The sequence below is a fragment of the Microtus ochrogaster genome, chromosome 1, assembly GCF_000317375.1.
Source record: "Microtus ochrogaster isolate Prairie Vole_2 chromosome 1, MicOch1.0, whole genome shotgun sequence".
In the NCBI taxonomy this organism is placed as follows: Eukaryota; Metazoa; Chordata; class Mammalia; order Rodentia; family Cricetidae; genus Microtus; species Microtus ochrogaster.
The window spans coordinates 105,514,969-105,534,502 of NC_022009.1; the positions used below are offsets into that span (position 1 = coordinate 105,514,969).

The 19,534-nt window shown below is 35.2% G+C and overlaps 1 protein-coding gene across 5 annotated transcripts in view; it reads right to left on the reverse strand.

The window, feature by feature from the left end:
- Nbea (neurobeachin) overlaps positions 1–19,534 on the reverse strand; it is a 494,560-nt gene that overhangs the window by 359,226 nt on the left and 115,800 nt on the right. For all 5 annotated transcript variants that reach the window (XM_005344001.2, XM_026778835.1, XM_026778862.1 and 2 more), the window contains exons 14-18: positions 14,077–14,156; positions 13,214–13,276; positions 13,030–13,127; positions 11,711–11,803; positions 6,643–6,751 (exon numbers count right to left, since the gene is read on the reverse strand). In XM_005344001.2, the coding sequence (XP_005344058.1) occupies positions 6,643–6,751; positions 11,711–11,803; positions 13,030–13,127; positions 13,214–13,276; positions 14,077–14,156 (443 nt within the window). The remainder of the gene's footprint in view (positions 1–6,642; positions 6,752–11,710; positions 11,804–13,029; positions 13,128–13,213; positions 13,277–14,076; positions 14,157–19,534) is intronic.

Sequence of the window (19,534 nt, forward strand, 5' to 3'; positions counted from 1 at the left end):
AGAATTACCCACACTTTTGTTTTAAAATAAACAATGTTAAACTAAATAGTGTTGGAATGTTTTCTGAACAGTGTGTGTAAGCATGAATGTCTACAAGGAGCTGATACATGAGATAAAAATCTCTTTGAATAGCATATCTCAAAGAACAGTAGCTGGTACATATCTAAAAGGGTTTCCATACCTATTTTCCCCCAAATCCCAAAGGACAAGATTCCAGATAATTCCTGTTACAAAGATAATACTCAGAATAACTATGTACTTTCGGGGAAGGCAGAAGACCATGTTCTTTTGTACTAGAATCTTCAAACCCTTCTCAACTAAGAGAGAATAAATCACATTGTACAGGAAACAAAATTTGGCTAAATGCATCACTGATTTTCCTGTTGTCTTTTTAAAGCTTTGATTTGTCATGTGACACTGAGGACAGTAATGGTAGTGCTTATCCATAAACCTGCTACAAAGATTATAGGGTCCTTGTGTGAAAGTACTTCATGACTATAGTACATTCAAATATGAAGGTTTATACAACTTATACAAATATATTTAGGAAACGATTTCAGCATGTATTAGTTAAAAACAAGTTACGTGCCCACACATTGCTTAATGTCTGGAGATAGAAAACGGTTGTTAAGTGGAGCTACTTTTCTAGCATCAATTTACTTAATTAATGTTCTAGAGACAAGCAAAAAAACACTTCTATTAAGCAATAAAATATAGGAAACTGTCCTTAAGATCCTACGTGAGATATTAAAAGAGGGAAGGAAATAATGCATATAAACCCAGGAGAGATGAATATAGGTATAAAGCTTTCAATGGTAGTGAAGAGCTCAAAGTGGTCCCCAAAGGTTCAACTGACTTATAAGAGGAATATACAGAAGGTAAGCCCTTACCCTAAGCTAATACAAAATAAGACGGAGGAGCCCCCAAGAGTTCTGCATGCATTTAACACTTACAGTGAAGCCACATGTGACAGATGGCAGCTGTGTTGGAAAGGATAGGAAAGACTAAATTTCAAGCATAGAAGTACCTTTATAAGCACGGTGTTTATAGACATAGATTTGAGAGCAGTGCTAAACATTAAATTTTATTTTATTTCATATTACTTCTGCTACTGGAAGACGTTAGTCTAAAGTGATAACTATGGCAGCTTCTTTGGTGACTTACCAACTCCCAGTACTCACTGGAGACATGGTATCTTTGTCATTGTTTTTTGTCTGTTTGCTTTTCACTACCTCATAATTTATATGATGCTGACTAGAACATTTTCCTAGAGTCTATGCACACTGTACAACAGTATCAGGACTGTTAGGAAGACTATTACCCACACTGAGATTTGAGGCCCATTCCATAAGAGGAAATTCATAGATGGTACTCTGAATTTACTCAAAAGTGCATTGCAATGGAGTTCATGGGCCCTAGAGGATAATTTAATTCTGTTGATTAACTACATTGACATAGCACTCAACTGCCCTCTAAATTATGTTTATATCATTGGCAATTAATACTCTCAGCTTCAATCAGAGAAGCTCTCTTTCCAGTGAATGGTGGTGAATACAGAGCCTCACTGACGTGAAAAGTGCTGAGAATAAATGGTGTACATATGCACAGACCTAAGCAAGACATTCACACCCTCTCAGCTACTACTCCAGAAATATGCCTGAATTCCTACTACCATGTTCCCTACCAGGAGGACCATGGATTCACTCTCTGAAACTACAAGCCCCCAATGAATTCTTTCTTCAACAAGTCGCCTTGGTTACGATGTCTTTTACAGAAACAGAAAAGTAACTAAGACCTCTATTGACAGGTTCAGAGAATGGAAGGTCACTGCCTTCAGTTATGTACCCAGAACTGTGACCCATCAGACTCCAATGAAAATCCTAATCCTGAGGTCACACAGATGGCCCTCATTAACTAAATGGGTCACGAAATAAAACCAAAAGTCATGAATCTTGGAAAAGGTCAGATAAGGAAAAGTAGATATTGTCAAGGGAGGATGAGAGAAGAAAATATGGAAGAAGAGAGTAACCAAAATGAACTATATGCATTCATGAAAGAAAACTTCAAATAACTAAATTAATTTAAAAAATACTTGCTGAAAAAGCCTGATTTTATAGTTTAATAGTATTTCATGTACATATCATCTCAAGTTTAGGTTTTAAATAAAATAATTTTTATTCTAACAGGATATTCAGAACACTGACTTAAATAACATTTAACTGATTACTGTCAGTTAATTCTATCATGAGTTTAGTTTTTTGTTTGTTTGTTTGTTAATGTTTCTTTTTTGTTGTAGTTGTTTGTTTGGTTTTGGTTTTTGTGTTTTGATTTTTCAAGGTGGGGTTTTTCTGTGTAACAGCTCTGGCTGTTGGGGAACTTGTTCAGTAGACCAGGCTGACCTGGAACTCACAGAGATCCACCTGCCTGTGCCTCCTAAGTGCTGGGATTAAAGGTGTGCACCACCACCACTTGGCTGAGTTTAGTTATTTTGTAATAGATGTCAGCAGCCCCAAATGATACCATCTTCACATTGTGATAGTCCAGAAGCAGCAATTCATTCAAACATCATTTCACAATTCAGAGTGTTCTGTTGGTAGAACTGACTAAAGCCTAACTGAAGAAACAAATACTGCTGATTAGGATCAGCAAGGATGAACAACAGACACTGTCTTCTTAACTTTTTGTATATTTTTTTTACATTGCTTCTGGCCTTTGAAATGAGTTCATTAATAACTTGGAGTCCTTCAAAATTCTATCCATCATGATTATCATTTAAAAGACATACATCGTGACTAACTAATATTTGAGGCCAGTATTTTTTTTTATTCTTACTTCATTATCTCTGGTTCATACACTGTCAAAGGATTGACACCTACTGAGTTTTCTTCACTCTATTTAAAAGAATTAGTAACAGCTTGGCTTTGATTAGTTAAGACTTAGCAGAGAACCAAACCTGGATCCCAAGAACAAAACACACAGGCATTTGGTAAGAGAATGTTGTATTCACCACTAAGCCCGTCTCAGGAAGTCCGACAGAAATGAAAGTGTGCACAAGAATATGGTATGCTCTAGTTCTGAGACTAGGAGAGTACAATTAACTTCCAAATTTAAAATATTGTGCTATATTGCACTGTTACTTCCATGTAAGGATTAAATTCCTATTCAATTGTCAGTAATAAAACAAGCAGAGGCTCAGAAATTCACATAAGTAAATGCTGAAAAAAAAAACAGAAAAGTATCACAAGCCAACGCAAACTAATCAGTTAGAAAATGAAGACACAGATAAAGCAAAGCAATACTAGTCATCAGCTGTCAGAGCTCAGGTTTGACACTGTTGAGAGGTTTTGGTTCAAAAGACATTTTTCATGTAATTTATTGAAGGCAATTTTGCTATTTTTCCCTGTCTTAGGTACATGTAACCTGCCTATTTCATGAGCATATGTTACTGGAACAAATTGTTTAATCTGTGAATCTCAGTATGTCTATTTTAATAGGCAATGAAAATATCAATAACTATATGCTGGTTTTAAACCTGAGGTAACAGACATATGAGGGAGCTACTATTATGAAGGAATATAGTGACAGACACTGTCTCAAAACACACACGTGACTAGAAGAAAACCACCTCACCACACTGTACAGTGCAATCCACTCTATGGGTATTTATTCAGTTCTGCACGGACTACTTCAAAAGGGAAACTGAATAATTCAAAACAGCATGGGTAGCTGATGGAATCTACCAATCAAGCAATTTGAGGAATGACTAACAAAAGTGAACATATTAAATTCAGAAGTGGTAAAACAGAGAGACCAAGATGTTTCACTGTTACCCACTCCTGTGTTTGTACAAGGAAGCAGGTAATAAAAAATGATATAAAATAACAAAATGGAATGCTGCAGATGAAGGGTCAAGAGATCAAGGCCTGGGATCATATGTAGCCTAACCTGGCTGAAACGCAGCCTTACTGGATATAGCCCATCTGGGTCATACTACCTATTGCTCCTTCTAAGAATCACAGAAAGCCTAAATAAACTTACTGTCTCATTATCGGAAACAACTACTTTTTACCTCCTGTAAGTCAATATACTAAAATAAAAAGCTATATTAGCAAGACATTATTAAATATTATAAAGACTATAGGCTATGTATAAGATGATACTGTAAGAGCTCCATGTGTGAATGAGAATCTGTATACTTTTGAGTAGTAATGGAGGCACAGGGATACATTTTGTTTTGTATGTTTATAAAGAATGCATGTTAGCTCTCTATGTATCATAATGAGCAAACCATGTTTAAAGACAGCAGAGAGGAGCTACATTTCTCTGTTGGAGAAGTGGGAAGGTCAGTAAGCATTAGAGAAAATGATATGAGTGATATTCCTGTAACAATACTTGATAGAGTCACAATGCTGCAGTCATTCATGACTACACTTACACATATTTAGATTCCCAGACAACTCATCTGTGGATACGGAACACAATTAAACTATCTCACTTGAGAACTGTGCAAAACCTGGAATGGAACCAAATATGAATCACAGTTTACATGAAAAGGAGAGTTGTAATTTGTCCTGTATTATTTTGAAGTCTCAAAAGTATTTTATAATAATGATATGCTATCTTTTATATTTTCCAAAAGCTGCTTTTCTGAGTTTAATAATGTTGATGAGTATTTTGGTTTAACTATAACTCTCATGTAAGAGATGCAAGGTCTTTCTGTCTACATCCATAACAAAGAATCCACAATTCACTGTCTCTTAAAGTTGTGAGTTTAGAAAAAATGCTTTTTTCCTATTTAGAAATGACGTGTACACACTATAATTTTAAAAAATAAAGTAAGATTTGGTAAGTCAAGTGTCATGTGAATCACTGTTGAGTTACTGCACCACCAAGATTCCTACTGTATCAGGCAGTGGTGCTAAGTCAGGAGAGGAGGGCAAACACTGCTGCAGGGAGTGTCACAACCAAGCAGCATCAAGCCAATAAAACTATACACAGACTCTAAAATTTACGTCTCTTATAAATTTTACATATTACTTTACATTTGATAATTTCCAACACTTAAGAAGATTAAAAAAAAAATAGCCTTCACTTACGTATGTTTGCCAACAAGCTACAGAAGCAAGAAAAGATCACGGAAGACAAAGTGAAGAAAGTAGAACTAAGGTGAATACACAGGAACTACCCTGACAAGTTACTGGTGTTTGTAAGGTAGGGGGTGTGCAGTTCCTGTCTGGGGAGGATTGGATAAGAATGGCTTCCATAGCTGATGTATTTGCATGTTTAGTCCCGCAAGCCGGAGCACTGCTTGGAAAGATGAAGAAGAGATGGGTGACCGGGAGTGGGCAGTCACAGTGTCGCCCTCTCTCTGACTACAAAGCTCTCAGATACTGTTCCAGAACTGGTCTGTATGCAGCCGTGCTTCCAGCTATGACGATAATGGAGCAACCCTCTGAAACTGCAAGCAAGACCTCAATTAAATATTTTTTAAATGAGAATTTCCTTGGCCATGATGTCTGTGGTGTTCTGAAAGAAAATGGCCCCCAAAGGGACAGGCACTATTAGGTGTGGCCTTGTTGAAGGCAGTGTGTCACTGTGGGGGACGAGCTTTGTGTTTTCCCATGATCAAGATACCTCCCAGTGTGATAGTCTGCTCCCTGATTCTTTCTGATCAAGATGGAGCCAGCACCACATCTGCCTGCATGCCTGTACGCCACCATGCTTTCTGCCATGATAATGGACTGAACCTCTGAAAATGTAAGTGAGCCACCCCAATTAAAAACTTTCTAAGAGTTGCTCTGGTCATGGTGTCTCTTTACAGCAAAAGAACACTGACTAAGACACTTTGGAAGAAGGGGTGAGAGAGGGTTTCTATATGGAAATGATGAGATTTTAATACAATTCAGTACATCACTTTTACAAATGGTTCTAACCTACACTGCATCTCAATGCCACTCTATCTTAAGGTGAGTACTGACTGCATATCAGAAACGGAGGAGAGCATCGGATGTGAAGTAGAACTAATAGTTACAATATATGTGAATACTGTCTGTGTGGGAAGACGAGGACGCAAAGCAGCAAACCTATATTCAAAGAAAGGCCCTTAGAACAACATAAGGACATGTGGATGTGTTTTTAAAAAGGAAATTATAAGCATCTGTCTTCAATTAGCGTTTCTATTGTTGTGACAAAAAATCATGATCAAAAGCAACTTGTGGAAGAAAGGGTTTGCTTCAGCTCACAGCTCTCAGGTCACACTCCATCTCTGAGAGAGGTCAGGATAGGCCTCAAAGCAGGGACTTCCATAGCAGAGGCTGTGGAAAAACACTGTTTACTGGCTTGCTACCCAGGGAATGTTCAGCCTTCCTTTTTATACAGCCCAGGATTACCTGCTGAGGGACAGCATTGCCCAATCAAGAGACTTCCCAGAGAACAATCTATGCGCTTTCTCCATTAAGAGTCCCCTTTCCCAGTTATGTGTATGTTTGTATCAAGTTGACAAAAACTAACCAGCACTGTACTCATCTTCAGCTGTAGTGACTGGGATGTTACCTGGTTTAAGCAGTGATCTCCATCACACACAGAGGTTTCTAGCATACATACTCAGAATTCTTGTCACAGTTTTTTTTTTCTTTACTTTACCTCATAAAGTGTGTTGTATGTGGTGACAGTTACAGTGTTTGTATGCAGCATCAGTCTTTCTCCAAGAAGAGTGAAGAGACTATGGGTATGCATAATTTCAACTTTTCGCCTGGAGACATGGAGGTAAACACAAACAAATGCAGAATCATACAATTAATTATTTTATCGATGATCATCTATAAAAACCAGCAACAGTTCATAACACTACTAACTGCTAATACAAGTTATTTAAACAGTTCTCAAGGAAATCCTCCAAACAATTAGAATATGAGATATATTCAAATTACATAACCATATGTGATGATTTGCAGTTACTATTTCCATATTCTAGTGATTATCTAGATGGTTTTAGAAATTAACCATAATCCACAGAACACATACTTCCAAATCCCTAATAAAGTCTATAGCAAATCTTAACATTAAAACCATTTAAGGATGGTAAAAGTGAACATGTACACTTGATATTGGAGAAAAAATAATCCTCCGTCTCATCAGTGCTTATGTCTGCAGTTGCCCACAGATTAAAATAGCACTGCTCTGTTTACTTCCACTGATCTCAGTGCTCCCCTCCTGTTTTGCTATGAATATCCACTGTTCCCTCTAGTCTCATCCATATAAAGGTTTGGTCACTGTTTGGTAAGATTGTGGAACCTTGAGAAGACCGTCTATCCCTGTGCCCCTCCTCCAGCATGAGGTTACAAACATGTACCACTATGCCCGGTTTTAATAGGTGCTAGGAATCCAATCTCAAGTACTAATGCTGGTGTGACAAGCACCTTACTGACTGAGCCACATCCACAAGTGAAGCCTTTCCTTTTAGAAAAAGAAATTGTGTAACAGTAGGGCAGTGCTTGCAAGAATACTGATGATATAACTCATAAGAGCAGCATAAATTCCTAAATTTATAATATTGTTTTTGAATTTTTAGTTTTAGATAAATGGTTCTATATACTGCTTCCCTTCATAACTTTCTTGATTATATTAATATTTCAAAAGTAATTTTAAGTCATTAAATTTTATTTCTAAATAACACGAAGTGACCAAATTTCATGCCAATGTATGAATTATGTATTTATTCAATTTCTTCTTATTTTTATCATGTTGCCTCTAATATCTCATTATTAGTAGCAATGCCACATGGACATCTGTACAGCTAAGTGATAGTCCTCTACATTAAGAAGAGAGTTACTTATCATACAGCATAAGTATCTGTCTTTTTTAAAAATTGTTCAATAGCCAGTCAATGGTGGCTCACACCTTTAATCCCAGCACTCAGGAGGCAGAAGCAAGAAGATCACAGTGAGTCTGAGGGTAGCCTGGTATACAGAGCAAGTTCAAAAGAACAAAGAAACACTGTGACCAAAAACAAATATATATATATATATACATATACATATATCAATACATAATTTCCCCAGTAATTGTGAAACTCCCAATAATGTACATTTTTGTCAACACTTACTAAAGTTAAAAGTTTTCAAATCTGTCATCTTGATGAGTATTATATGAACTTCTTTTTTCTCCTGGTGTCCTCTTCGATGACTTAACTTTTATATTTGTCTTCTCAATTGTTTTTTCCTTATACACATAATATATTGCCCTTAATTTTGAATCTTCTCTTTTTGTATATGGTATCAACCACTACAAATTTATTAACTTGGGTATGTGGGGTGTGTGTGTGTGTGTGTGTGTGTGTGTGTGTGTGTGTGTGTGTTTGCATATTTTGAAAGTTATTCCTGAATAAAAAGTGGTATCCCCACAATCCCCCCAGATATAAAACATTTTCACTATCCTGAAAGTTTCCACAGACGAATTTACACTAAATCCCCATTTCCACTGACAGTCAAAAGCAGCAACAAATCTGCACTGTAGACATTCCACAAAAGAGAACCCTAAAATGTGTACCTCTTTTGCATATGTTTTTTTTTTCTGAGTATCATGTTTAGGGGGCCCATTATATCACAGCATGAATTGGTTTGTGAAGTTTGTAAAGAAATTTCCATTGTGAGAACTCACATAGCTTTGGATTCCTTCCACTATTTAACCATAAGCAATGACACTTGGAATACTCAAGAGCAATGACAAGTACAACCCCGTTTCCCCTTTTCTCAAGTAGATGTCTATGCATACAGATACTAGCTGAAGCTTGGGTTATTTTCTAAAGTAGATGTCTGTGCATACAGATACCAGGCTGAAGCTTAAGTTATTATTTTCTTGCTTCTTAAGAAATATGAAAATTTAGAACATTGTTGGAGACATTCCCTTAAAGAAATCCTAAAGAATTCAATAATTGTCTTACATTCTAGGTTTATTTTCACTTGGTTAAATTATATTTGAATTCTGTGACATCCTTTTTGAGCAGAGAATATTTATAAGGTTCACTCTTCAAGTATCTTGCAAGTTCCCCAGTCTCTGTTTCTGATGCTGATTAATTTAATCTGATTCAATTCTGTTTTTGTCTGAGATGTAGTTTATTTAATCCAAGGCTTCCTTATATCCTGTAGTTTGTCCAATATATGACACTCTAAATAAATCATTCTGTTTAAGGGTGTTCTAAAGGAAGCTAAGTATGAGTGGTAAAATGATCCCTTCATGGAGTGTTAGTTATTGGAAAGAAATTCTTTTCATATCGCTCCTAAAGTATGGCTTATATATTCATATTTCCTAATGTGGTGAATTATAATTTATCATTTTTATTTAAAAGAAGCCTTCATAATCTGCTATTTTTTGAATCATTAGTTACTACTTTCCATTTTCTATATTCAATTCATTTGTGAGTTTGTTTTGTTTTGTTCTAAATTGTTTTGTATGATCATTCTTGTCCTATAAATCCTTTTTGTGAATTGATGGCGATGCATACTCCTTTAAGCATTTGTTTTACATGTGTTGGTGTTTTGCTTCAAGTATTTTTGAGCATCATGTGCAACAGTGTTCATGAAGGCCAGAAGAGATCACTGAAACCTCAGGAACTGCAGTTACACATGGTTGTGAGTCACTGTGTGGATGCCAGAATAGAACCTGGGTCCTCAGGAGAACATCAGGTGTACTTAACTGCTGAGTCTTGTTCCAACCCCAATTTTTAAATATTTAGATAGAAGAACGGATTTGTGTCTTTTTCTCTCACTTCAACTTATTTCATGTCTGGAAGAAATTGTCAGTTGTTTCAACATTTTAGAATTTTTCACTGATGTCTACTACAACACTAGAAATTTTCACAGGTTTGTGAAAGTATATCATGTTCATCTTACAGAGATACTTTTCATTTTGACTGTTGCAGACAGAGACAGGTGTAGTTAGCCTATCTCAAGGTTATAAATTACAAGTGTTTCTAAATTCTATTTTATTAACGCTCTAACCTCAACAATATAAAATATACTTCATCTTTCTTGGCTTGCATAATAATAAGTAAATCAAATATATAGATCATGATCTTACCTTTTTTGTTTTGTATTTATGTGGTCTTCCCTGTTTATTTTTTGATCTCTGTCTCAGTCATTTGATTATTATATATATAAACAGACCAAGTTTTACTTCTATAATTGACTATAACTTTTTCCTTAAAACGTTGATTTTAATGTTTTTTACATTTACTTTACAAGTGATATCTATTGTTATATATGTCACATTTTAAGGTACATTTCACTTTTTGCTTAATATTTACATATTTACTTTTTAATTATATGTATGTTTCTGTATCTCAGGGGGATATGCACTGGGGTACAGGTTTAAGGAGGCCAGTGGCATCAGATTCCTTCGAGATAAAGTTGTAGGTGGTTGTAATGCACCTGAAAGGCATGTTGGAATAGAACTCAAGTCTTCTGGAAACGCAGTAAAAGCTCTTAACCACTAAGCCATCTCTCCAATACCCTACATTTCATGTGTACGAGTTCCACTGTATAAATTCATCTTGATTTAATTCGCACAGATACTCAATATTTTGAAAGCTTTATAATTTTGTAAAAATACTTACCTTTCTAATTTAACACGGTAAATAATGCTCCAGTTTTTAGACAGCATTTCACAATTAACATTCACAACAGTTGACTGTTTGCTGTCACTTGAATTCTGTCTCTCACCATTAAATGCTTAGGCATTTGACTTCCTGACTTACTCCATGCTCCTGTTTTCCTCAGTCTTCCCAAGTCACTCTACCTATGTCATCTCTGCATTTGTAAGTCATAAGAAAGGAAAATTCTAGTCTTCCTACTAACTAAAACACTTGTTTTCCTCTTATTTCTTTCTATTAAATTTATACAGTGTTAGTCAGCAGGAATTACTATTTTCCATTTATTCTAAATTGGCTGAACTCTGCATAAATTCCCCAAAATTATTCAAAGAAACAATTCCCTGTGTGCTGACGAATTTTGGGGCAATATGCTTTTAGCTTCTAGTCTACAGTTGTGGTTTAAAGCAACATATGGCCAAGGTGATTTTTTTTTATTTAAACTTGAGCAACAGACAAAATTGAAAACAAAATTGAGATTTGGAAAAATATCAGGCAGCAATGTTTGCGGCAGTGCCAATAACTTTCATTTGCATAGAATACAGTCTTTAAAAGAATGCTGATATTCTGGAGAAGATAGACAACAGTTGCAGCTTACAGAAAAAGAATTTGAGGAAGTGTGTTATTGTGGTTTGTACAATCACAAAATATCAATGAGGCTCACTGTTAGAAAAGATTAAAAACAATTAAGTAAACTACCAATCAGTGTGTAGCCCTGGGAGTACATCTCCTGGAGATGCAATGTATACAACATTCCTGGTCACAGAAGTTGTCACCGAAGTAATACAGATGTGCACTTTATTTAACAAGTCTATTTCATTATATTCTTAATATTCGTAGTTTACCTACACTAGAATGTAGAAATTAACTCTTACATAAATTGTGATCTTGTTCCATAATTTACTATTAATAAAACATTACTTTATAAAGATGCATCTATTATTTTTAACTTTTCCATAGTATACTTTTTATTAAACAAAATTTCATATGCTGAAAATGAAATACAAAACTCATGAAAAATTTTAGTAGCTATTTCTGTAATTTATTATGAAAACATCAACTTACTTGTGACCTAAATGCTTCAAAAAATACCCCAGAACTTTCAGTGCTTGTACCCAGATGCTTTCACTTTTAGAAGCCAACAATTTGTAGATCACCCTACAAAACAAATGATCTTTTAAGCACCTAACTAATAGTACAAAAGAAACAGTACTTTACGAATACATTATAAGTATTGCTTTCCAGCACACTGAACAAAAAATAACACAATTCCTGGGTCCATACTTAGACCATATCTCCACTGCTCTTAGGACTTTAACACCTGAACATGTTGACTTTATATTTTTTGTGACTGTTAAGTGAGCCACAGACTGACACCTACTTGTCATTTCTGTTAGAAAAATTTAGAGAGTATTATTAATAATAGAAAAGGACAGGCTCACAACACAGGGATAATACAGCAGGAGAAAAATCACATACAAATCCATTGGTAAATGCTGACATGTGATATAAATACTAATAATCCTCTCATACCTCTCAGGTTCACTGCATCCACAAGAAACACATGTTTCAGGCCTTACAGATTTATTGTCATATTGCTAGCTGCACAGTTCAGAGGTGCATTATCACCAGGGCTTCTTATGTCCAACTAAGCAAACAGCAAAACTGGGTCTGGAGATGTAGCTCAGCGGTAAGCTTTGTCTCCCGCATGTAATGCTGTGGGGTTGAGCCCCAGCACCAAAAGTAAAAATAAAATAACAAGAAATAAAATTTATTCTTTTTTTAAATTTTTTGCTCATTTTGTTGAGACTGCAAAAAATTTTGAAGGAAATCTCTATCTAGGAGCTAAATTATAGGTTTACGTTCGTAAGAATTCTAATAAAGAAAAATCTGTAATTCTCAGTACTAAACCACCACCTTCGTCTCAGGACATCATCTCTATATACTAATGGGTAAAATGATTTCTGATGCTCTCACTCATTAGTCTCTCATTTTTCACTCATGTTGCTGACTATAAAGCATTCAGTACACACATACACACACACACAGAGATACACGTATATGAGCAAGATATTGAGCACTAAATCTGATTGGTCTGTCTTGTCTGTCTGTCTGTCTGTCTGTCTCTCTCTCCATAATTCTTTTCCATCTTCTTTTTCTGAAATGCATCATATTTTTATTGTGCTCTTGCAAAAATAAATAAATCTGCTTTTCCGACTTAGGCAAGGTCTGAACAATTACTCAGCTTCAGACTTGAAACCTTTTTGTACAGTTCATTAACTCTCCGAGAATACGGGAACTGGCAGCTTTTCCCTTTTCTCCTTTCTTTTACTCATAGAATAGTCTAGGGTGCACAACTAACACTACTGCTATTATGATCATACCTTATTCCATTTCTTTGATCAAAAGCTGGTATCATTGAGGCTGGGTGTTCTGACATTAAAGCCACTAATAACTGTAATACATCATGAATATTCTCATCCTGCATAATAGTAAATAACAGTAATTAGCTAAAATTGTACTGTAAGTTTTGAATAATTAAAATGAAAGATGCAAAATATACTCTACCTCATGCATTGTAAGTAAATAATTTAATATACTCTGAAGTTCATCTTCTTTCACACCTCGATCCTAATTAAAAATATTTTGTCAGTTGATTAAAATCTGAAGTTAAGACTTTAAAGAAAGGTATCAAAATCAATGACAGAGAAGTTAATAGAAATTTAAAAGCAATAAGTTCATTAAAATTCCCCCATGTTTCATAATTTAAAATCTATTTTGTTTCTTTTGAGAAGTAACTACTTAAAATATTATAACTGTGTTTAATGTTTTAATAGGACAGAAACTATTAAAACTTAAGGTTAGGAGTGCTAGCACAAGTGTTTAGAATCAGATCTCAGGAAGCAGGTGGATCTCTGTAAGTTCAAAGCCAGCAAAGACTATGTAAACAAGGCCTCATCTGAACAAAAGTAGCTAGCAGATTGTGATGGTTTCACATTACTGTGCTCTGTTATCTACTGCTTCCATAAAGCCACGAAAACACAGGGTTTATGGGATCACCTTTGTGTAGTGTTGTTCAACTTTGCCTGTGCATTGTCTTAAAACCACCTTACTCTAGAAAACCCTCCAGGACAAAACTTTCCACAATCTTAGCTAAAATGGAACACATGCCATTTTTCAGAATAAAGTTTTCTGCTCAATTCTTTTTCATATATTCCTTATCTTAATGGGCACATCTCTTTAGCACATCCGTACCACTTAACATGAGTCATCTTAATATTTGACCAAATTTAGGTGCAAAATGGCACTATTACAGCGTTTGTAGAGCAACATGAAAAAGCATTCTTAATAATTTAATGACAATAATATTTAAACTTCGACAATAGTTCCTTTACACCAAATCATTGCGTTGTAAAACAAAGTTATCTTACCTTTAGTATGAGCTGTTTCAGAAAAAGCAGCATAAATGCTCGAAGTGATATGATCTCTTTCTGTGATGGCCGGGGACCATCTGGAAAGAAAATAAGCCATGCTTTAAATAAGATTAATGCAATTATATTTAAATTCTGTATAATTATTCATTATATGTTTTCAAAGTCATAATTGTTGCTGGTGATGTTTTACAATTTCAAAACTATAAGAATAAAATTAATTTTTAGGTTTTTGCAATCCCACATTATTTTCTGAATGTTAGATTTAGGAGAAAGAGCTGTTTTAACTTTCCAATATATCACTGCTAGTAAAAAAATGCAAGTCCAAATATTAATAGAGATGCTTTTCTCTATTTGTTTATTAACAAATTTCCTAATATTTCTCTGGACTGTAAACTTCTCCCCATTTATAGACTCTTCCTTTAATCCCATGCATCACATAGAAAATTGTACCACTTCCTCACAATTACTGTTTTTGCATCCTTTTCCCCCATGTGCAATGCACACTCTAATAAGCACCAACAAATGCTGAGTCAGTGAATGAAATCAAGCATGGGGAGTTAAAACACACTTATCAGTTCCAGCATTTCTATATGTAAAGGATTCAGTTGTCAATGTCTAACTGCCAGTAAAAATGAGAATCTGAAAGGATCTGTACACTGAATGACATAATAAAATAGACTTTTAAAAATATTTATTTATTTGTTTATTTATTTATTTATTTATTTATTTATTATGTGTACAATATTCTATCTACATGTATGCCTGCAGACCAGAAGAGGGCACCAGACCTCATTACAGATGGTTTTGAGTCACCATGTGGTTGCTGGGAATTGAACTCAGGACCTTTGAAAGAGCAGGCAATGCTCTTAACCTTAACTGCTGAGCCATCTCTCCAGCCCCTAAAAGAGACTTTTAAGCATAGCTAGACTCACAAAAGTTGTTTAAACATCAGGTGTTTCTTAAAGTAACATGAATTAATGTCACTGCTTTTATACATTTTAAAAGCATAATTCCCTTGGGTATCCTTTATAACATATGATTATCCACTCACAAATATTTCATGCAGATTACTGCAATTGCAAGCAAACTGTCCCCCAGTGCATTCGTCTGTTATGAGAAATAAATCTGTTCCACATTTTCCAGGTGTTAGCCATATTTTTGCCCACTGTTATCAATCAATGGGAAAGTACCTAACCCTTCTTGATATATGACCATTACTTTCAAAAAGCCTGCCTCGTTGTGATCTATAAATACATCAAAGAATACACGATGTCTCAGGCTAGTTTTTACTTCATTGTAATGATTAAAACCATAGTATTGCTGTAATATAGGGCATGTTAAGACAAAATGTGTGTGAGCATATGTGAAGCAATGAGGCAGCACTTCAATAATTTAAACTGTAAACATGCAGTAATTGTTAGCAATAAATATGAATATATCGCACTCCTTATAATGGAAACAGCATGCTAAAGAGAAACACATTTATGCTCATGTTATGTGTATGACATGAATCCATTTTTAGTGAAATTAAAAGCAAAATATAAAATAAAAGTAAGATTTATTGGACAAATATAAAATTAATTGCAGAACAAATCATAACTTATATCAGTGGTTCTCACCTTCCTAACGTTGCAACCCTTTAATATAGTTTCTCATGTTGTGATGACCCAAACCATAAAATCATTTCATTGCTACTTCATAACTAATTTTTCTACTATTATGAGTCATAATGTGGATATATGATATGTGATCCCTCCAAAAGGGTTGTGACCCACAGGTTGAGTACCACTGGCTTGCTGGGTAGTGGTGGTAAAGGTCTTTAATCCCTTTAATCCCAGCACTCGGGAGGCAGAAGCAGGCAGAGTGAGTTCGAGGCCAGCCTGGCCTAGAGTAAATTTCAGGACAGCCAAGGCTATACAGAGAAATCTTGTCTTAAAAACCAAAAATTTAAAAAATTTAAAAAAAGAACCACTGGCTTTACACCATTCTTAAGACTGAGATAATGATTCAAATGTTAAAACACTGGTTTAACAAGATAAAAGAAACAATATGTAAATACATTAATATATCTAATGACAGCCAGTTCCCACTATGGAGAAAAGGTTGCAAATACCAAAACCCTTAAAGTTGGGCTGGGCAACATGACTTTAACAGAGCATGGTGAGTATCCACAGCACTGTGCACACATATAGTTGTATATCCTAGACCTATGAGTATCAAAAGAGGATACACAAAAACACAGCAGGCACAACTAACACTCATTATCTTAGTATCAAACACTTAATATTCATTAAGCAAGCAAGGGTTCTTTGAAGAACCAGAGTTAGGACAAGAAAGTTACAATAAGATCCAAGAATATTTTGTGTTGTACAGTAAGGAAATACTACAAAACTATGGATCTCTGCATAAAGGCACAACATTTCCTGTAAAGCTTCTTACTGGGCAAATCTGGAGGAATATAAGCATCAAAATATATACGTATACCATCAAGGGCAGTGCACTACTCTTTGCCAGGTCCTTCATCAACATGCTTCCATGTTGTACTGGACTATGCCATGGTCATTCATGTATAGCATGCTCATATGTGTTATGACATAAAACAACAGAACTCACTGTATAAAACAGATTTTATGGAAACAGAAAACTAAAGTACAGGGCTCTTACACAGAAAGATACCAGCTGATAATATAATACACTGAATAAAAGAAAAGCTCAAGAGTCCATACTGATATAAAAAACATGAAAAACAAATACATACAGAAGAAAAACACATCCTCTCTGATAGCAATATGCAAACTATTATGTTAGAAAGTATCACTCTTGACAGCTGACAGGGTAAGATAAATCCCATCATGATTTATTTTGATATAAGCTGAAGCTTTGTTGCAGAAGAGGCTATGTACACAGTCTGAACAAGGAGACCAGACCCCAGAGAAGCATTCACAGTCAGGACCACTATACGTAAGGCAGCTAATCATCATGTATCTCCTTGACAGAGAGGTTGAGACAGAAATGGAATTTCTGTGCTATTCCTACCAAAAATGAAAAGCCTGAGTCACCATGAATAAATTATACAAATCCAAAATCTGTCTGTGCTTTTCAAACATGTCAAGGCCATGAATGTGTACAGACTGCTCAAAGACTAGGTGTACATACATAAAGGAACACGAAAGTGACTAGGTTAAGGAAACACAACTGTCATGAAACTGGCATTTCAAGAAGGTAAGTATTACGTTTTCTAGAAGTGATACATTTGAAGCAATTGATAAATATCTGAATGAGGGCTTTGAATTAGAAGCAGCGCTGTATTAATGCTAATACTCTGATTCTCCTGGGTACTCCACTATGACTTAACAGAGCACCTTTATCTTTGGGGAAATAAACAGGGAAGCATTTGGGGTAGGGTAAGAAAACAAGTGTTCTCTAATTCATTGTCAACTGATACAAAGAACAATGTATATACTTGAGTCATTCACAAAAAGATAATGAGAATGACAAATTTTTTGAGTCAGCATTTCAACTCTCAGGCTATCCTGTGGGGGGACAGACTGGTTTAATTTAGTAGAATAAAAAGATATATAAATAGAATAAATATGTAAGTATGCTTCAGTTTTTATATAACTCTTGGTAAGTTTTTATGTTTTATAAAGTTATGTTTGTACAGCAGAGGCTAAACTGAATTATAATATAGTTTGCTTACAATGGAGAATACAATTTATCCTCTCAGTATGAGGGCTTCAGGCTCATTCAGGTTCTATGTCACACAGCTGTGACTCTAACTTCAGAGCAGCAGATGTGCAGCTCTTTGAGTTTTTACTGAACAAAATAGGGATGATATGAACAACAACTACAATGTTATGTACATACCTGAACATGTTTCTGTATATCGAACTATATGACACACTATTAAAGATATTAACAAAGAGAGGATAACTCTGGGCATAAACATCTCAAAAGTCACATGATAAACAGATCAGATGTGATCAGACATGACCATCAGTGACAATTATTGACTCCCGTCATAAGATAAAAAAGTATGGCTACCTAAATATTAGCATACTAATGCCATTTTCCCTTCTCAAAGAGATTGATGTAACTATAATAGCCAATATTACTATGAACATTCTGAAAAGTCCTTATCACACACTGCTGGTGAAACTATATACCGGTAGGACATTTCAAAACTTAAACTATTTCTAATTAGCCTTTCGTGTCAATTCTAAACAAATCAAAGACAGTCACATAAATGGGAACAGGTCGCCACATTTCTTAAGAAATGAAATTTAAAGCATGTAACAGGAAGCATGATTAAAACTGGAAAAAGTTTGCGTCTGTAGAAAAGCCAAACCATTTTCATGTATGGACTCCCGACAGGGACAAGAGCGGCACTTTCAACAGTTCTTCCCATGCAGCGGACGAGGAATGTTTCTCTTTGGGATTATTTTGTATTCTAAAATTGTACTTTTGTATAATTAGAAACATGACTATATTCTTAAAACACAAAGGCAAACATATAAAACTTAAAGCAGTTTCGACAACACCCAGGTCAAACAGTATATCTGAAATGAAGTTTAAAAGCAGTCCAACTATGTTCATAGCAGCATTGCTTGTCATAGCCAGGACCTGGAAACAACCTAAATGGCCCTTGACCAAAGAATTGATAAGGAGAATGTGGTACATTTACACAATGGAGTACTACACTGCAAGAAAAAATTACGACATATTGAAATTTGCAGCAAAATGGATGGAGCTAGAAAACATCATATTGAGTGAGGTAACCCAAACCCAGAAAAACAATTATCATATGTATTCACTCATAAGTGCTTTTTAAACATAAAGCAAAGAAAGCCAGCTTTCAATTCACAAGAAGAATTCCAGAGAATCTAGACAACAATGAGAACCCTAAGAGAGTGATACATAGATCTAAAAACACATGGGAAGTAGAAAAAAACAAGATCTCCTGAGTAAATTGGGAGCATGGGAACCTTGGGAGAGGGTTGAAGAGGAGGGGAGAGAAAGGGAGGAGAGCAGAGAAGAATGTGGAGCTCAATAGAACCACTAAAAAATAATATTAAAAAATTAAGCAGTCTAACTACCTTAAAATTCAAAATACTAGAAGACACTCATGGAAGCAGCCACATTTGCCCACTTTTAATATTATGACTGTATCTTCCAGAGTGCACCATAAAAAGCATCTATATTAAAATGAAGTGCATTTAAAAATATGAGTTTATTCTAAAATATTTTAACACTGTAACATTTTTAACACAATTAATTTTTGTATGGGGGATTCACACATGACATAGCACGGAGCTCAGTGAACAACTTGTAGGAATCAGTTCTTTCCTTCCATCTTGGGGAGCCTGAAGACATCATGAGAATTTGAGGTAAGTGTCTGTAAGCACTGAGCTGTCTCACTGAACCTAGATATCTCTCTCTCTCTCCCTCTCTCTCT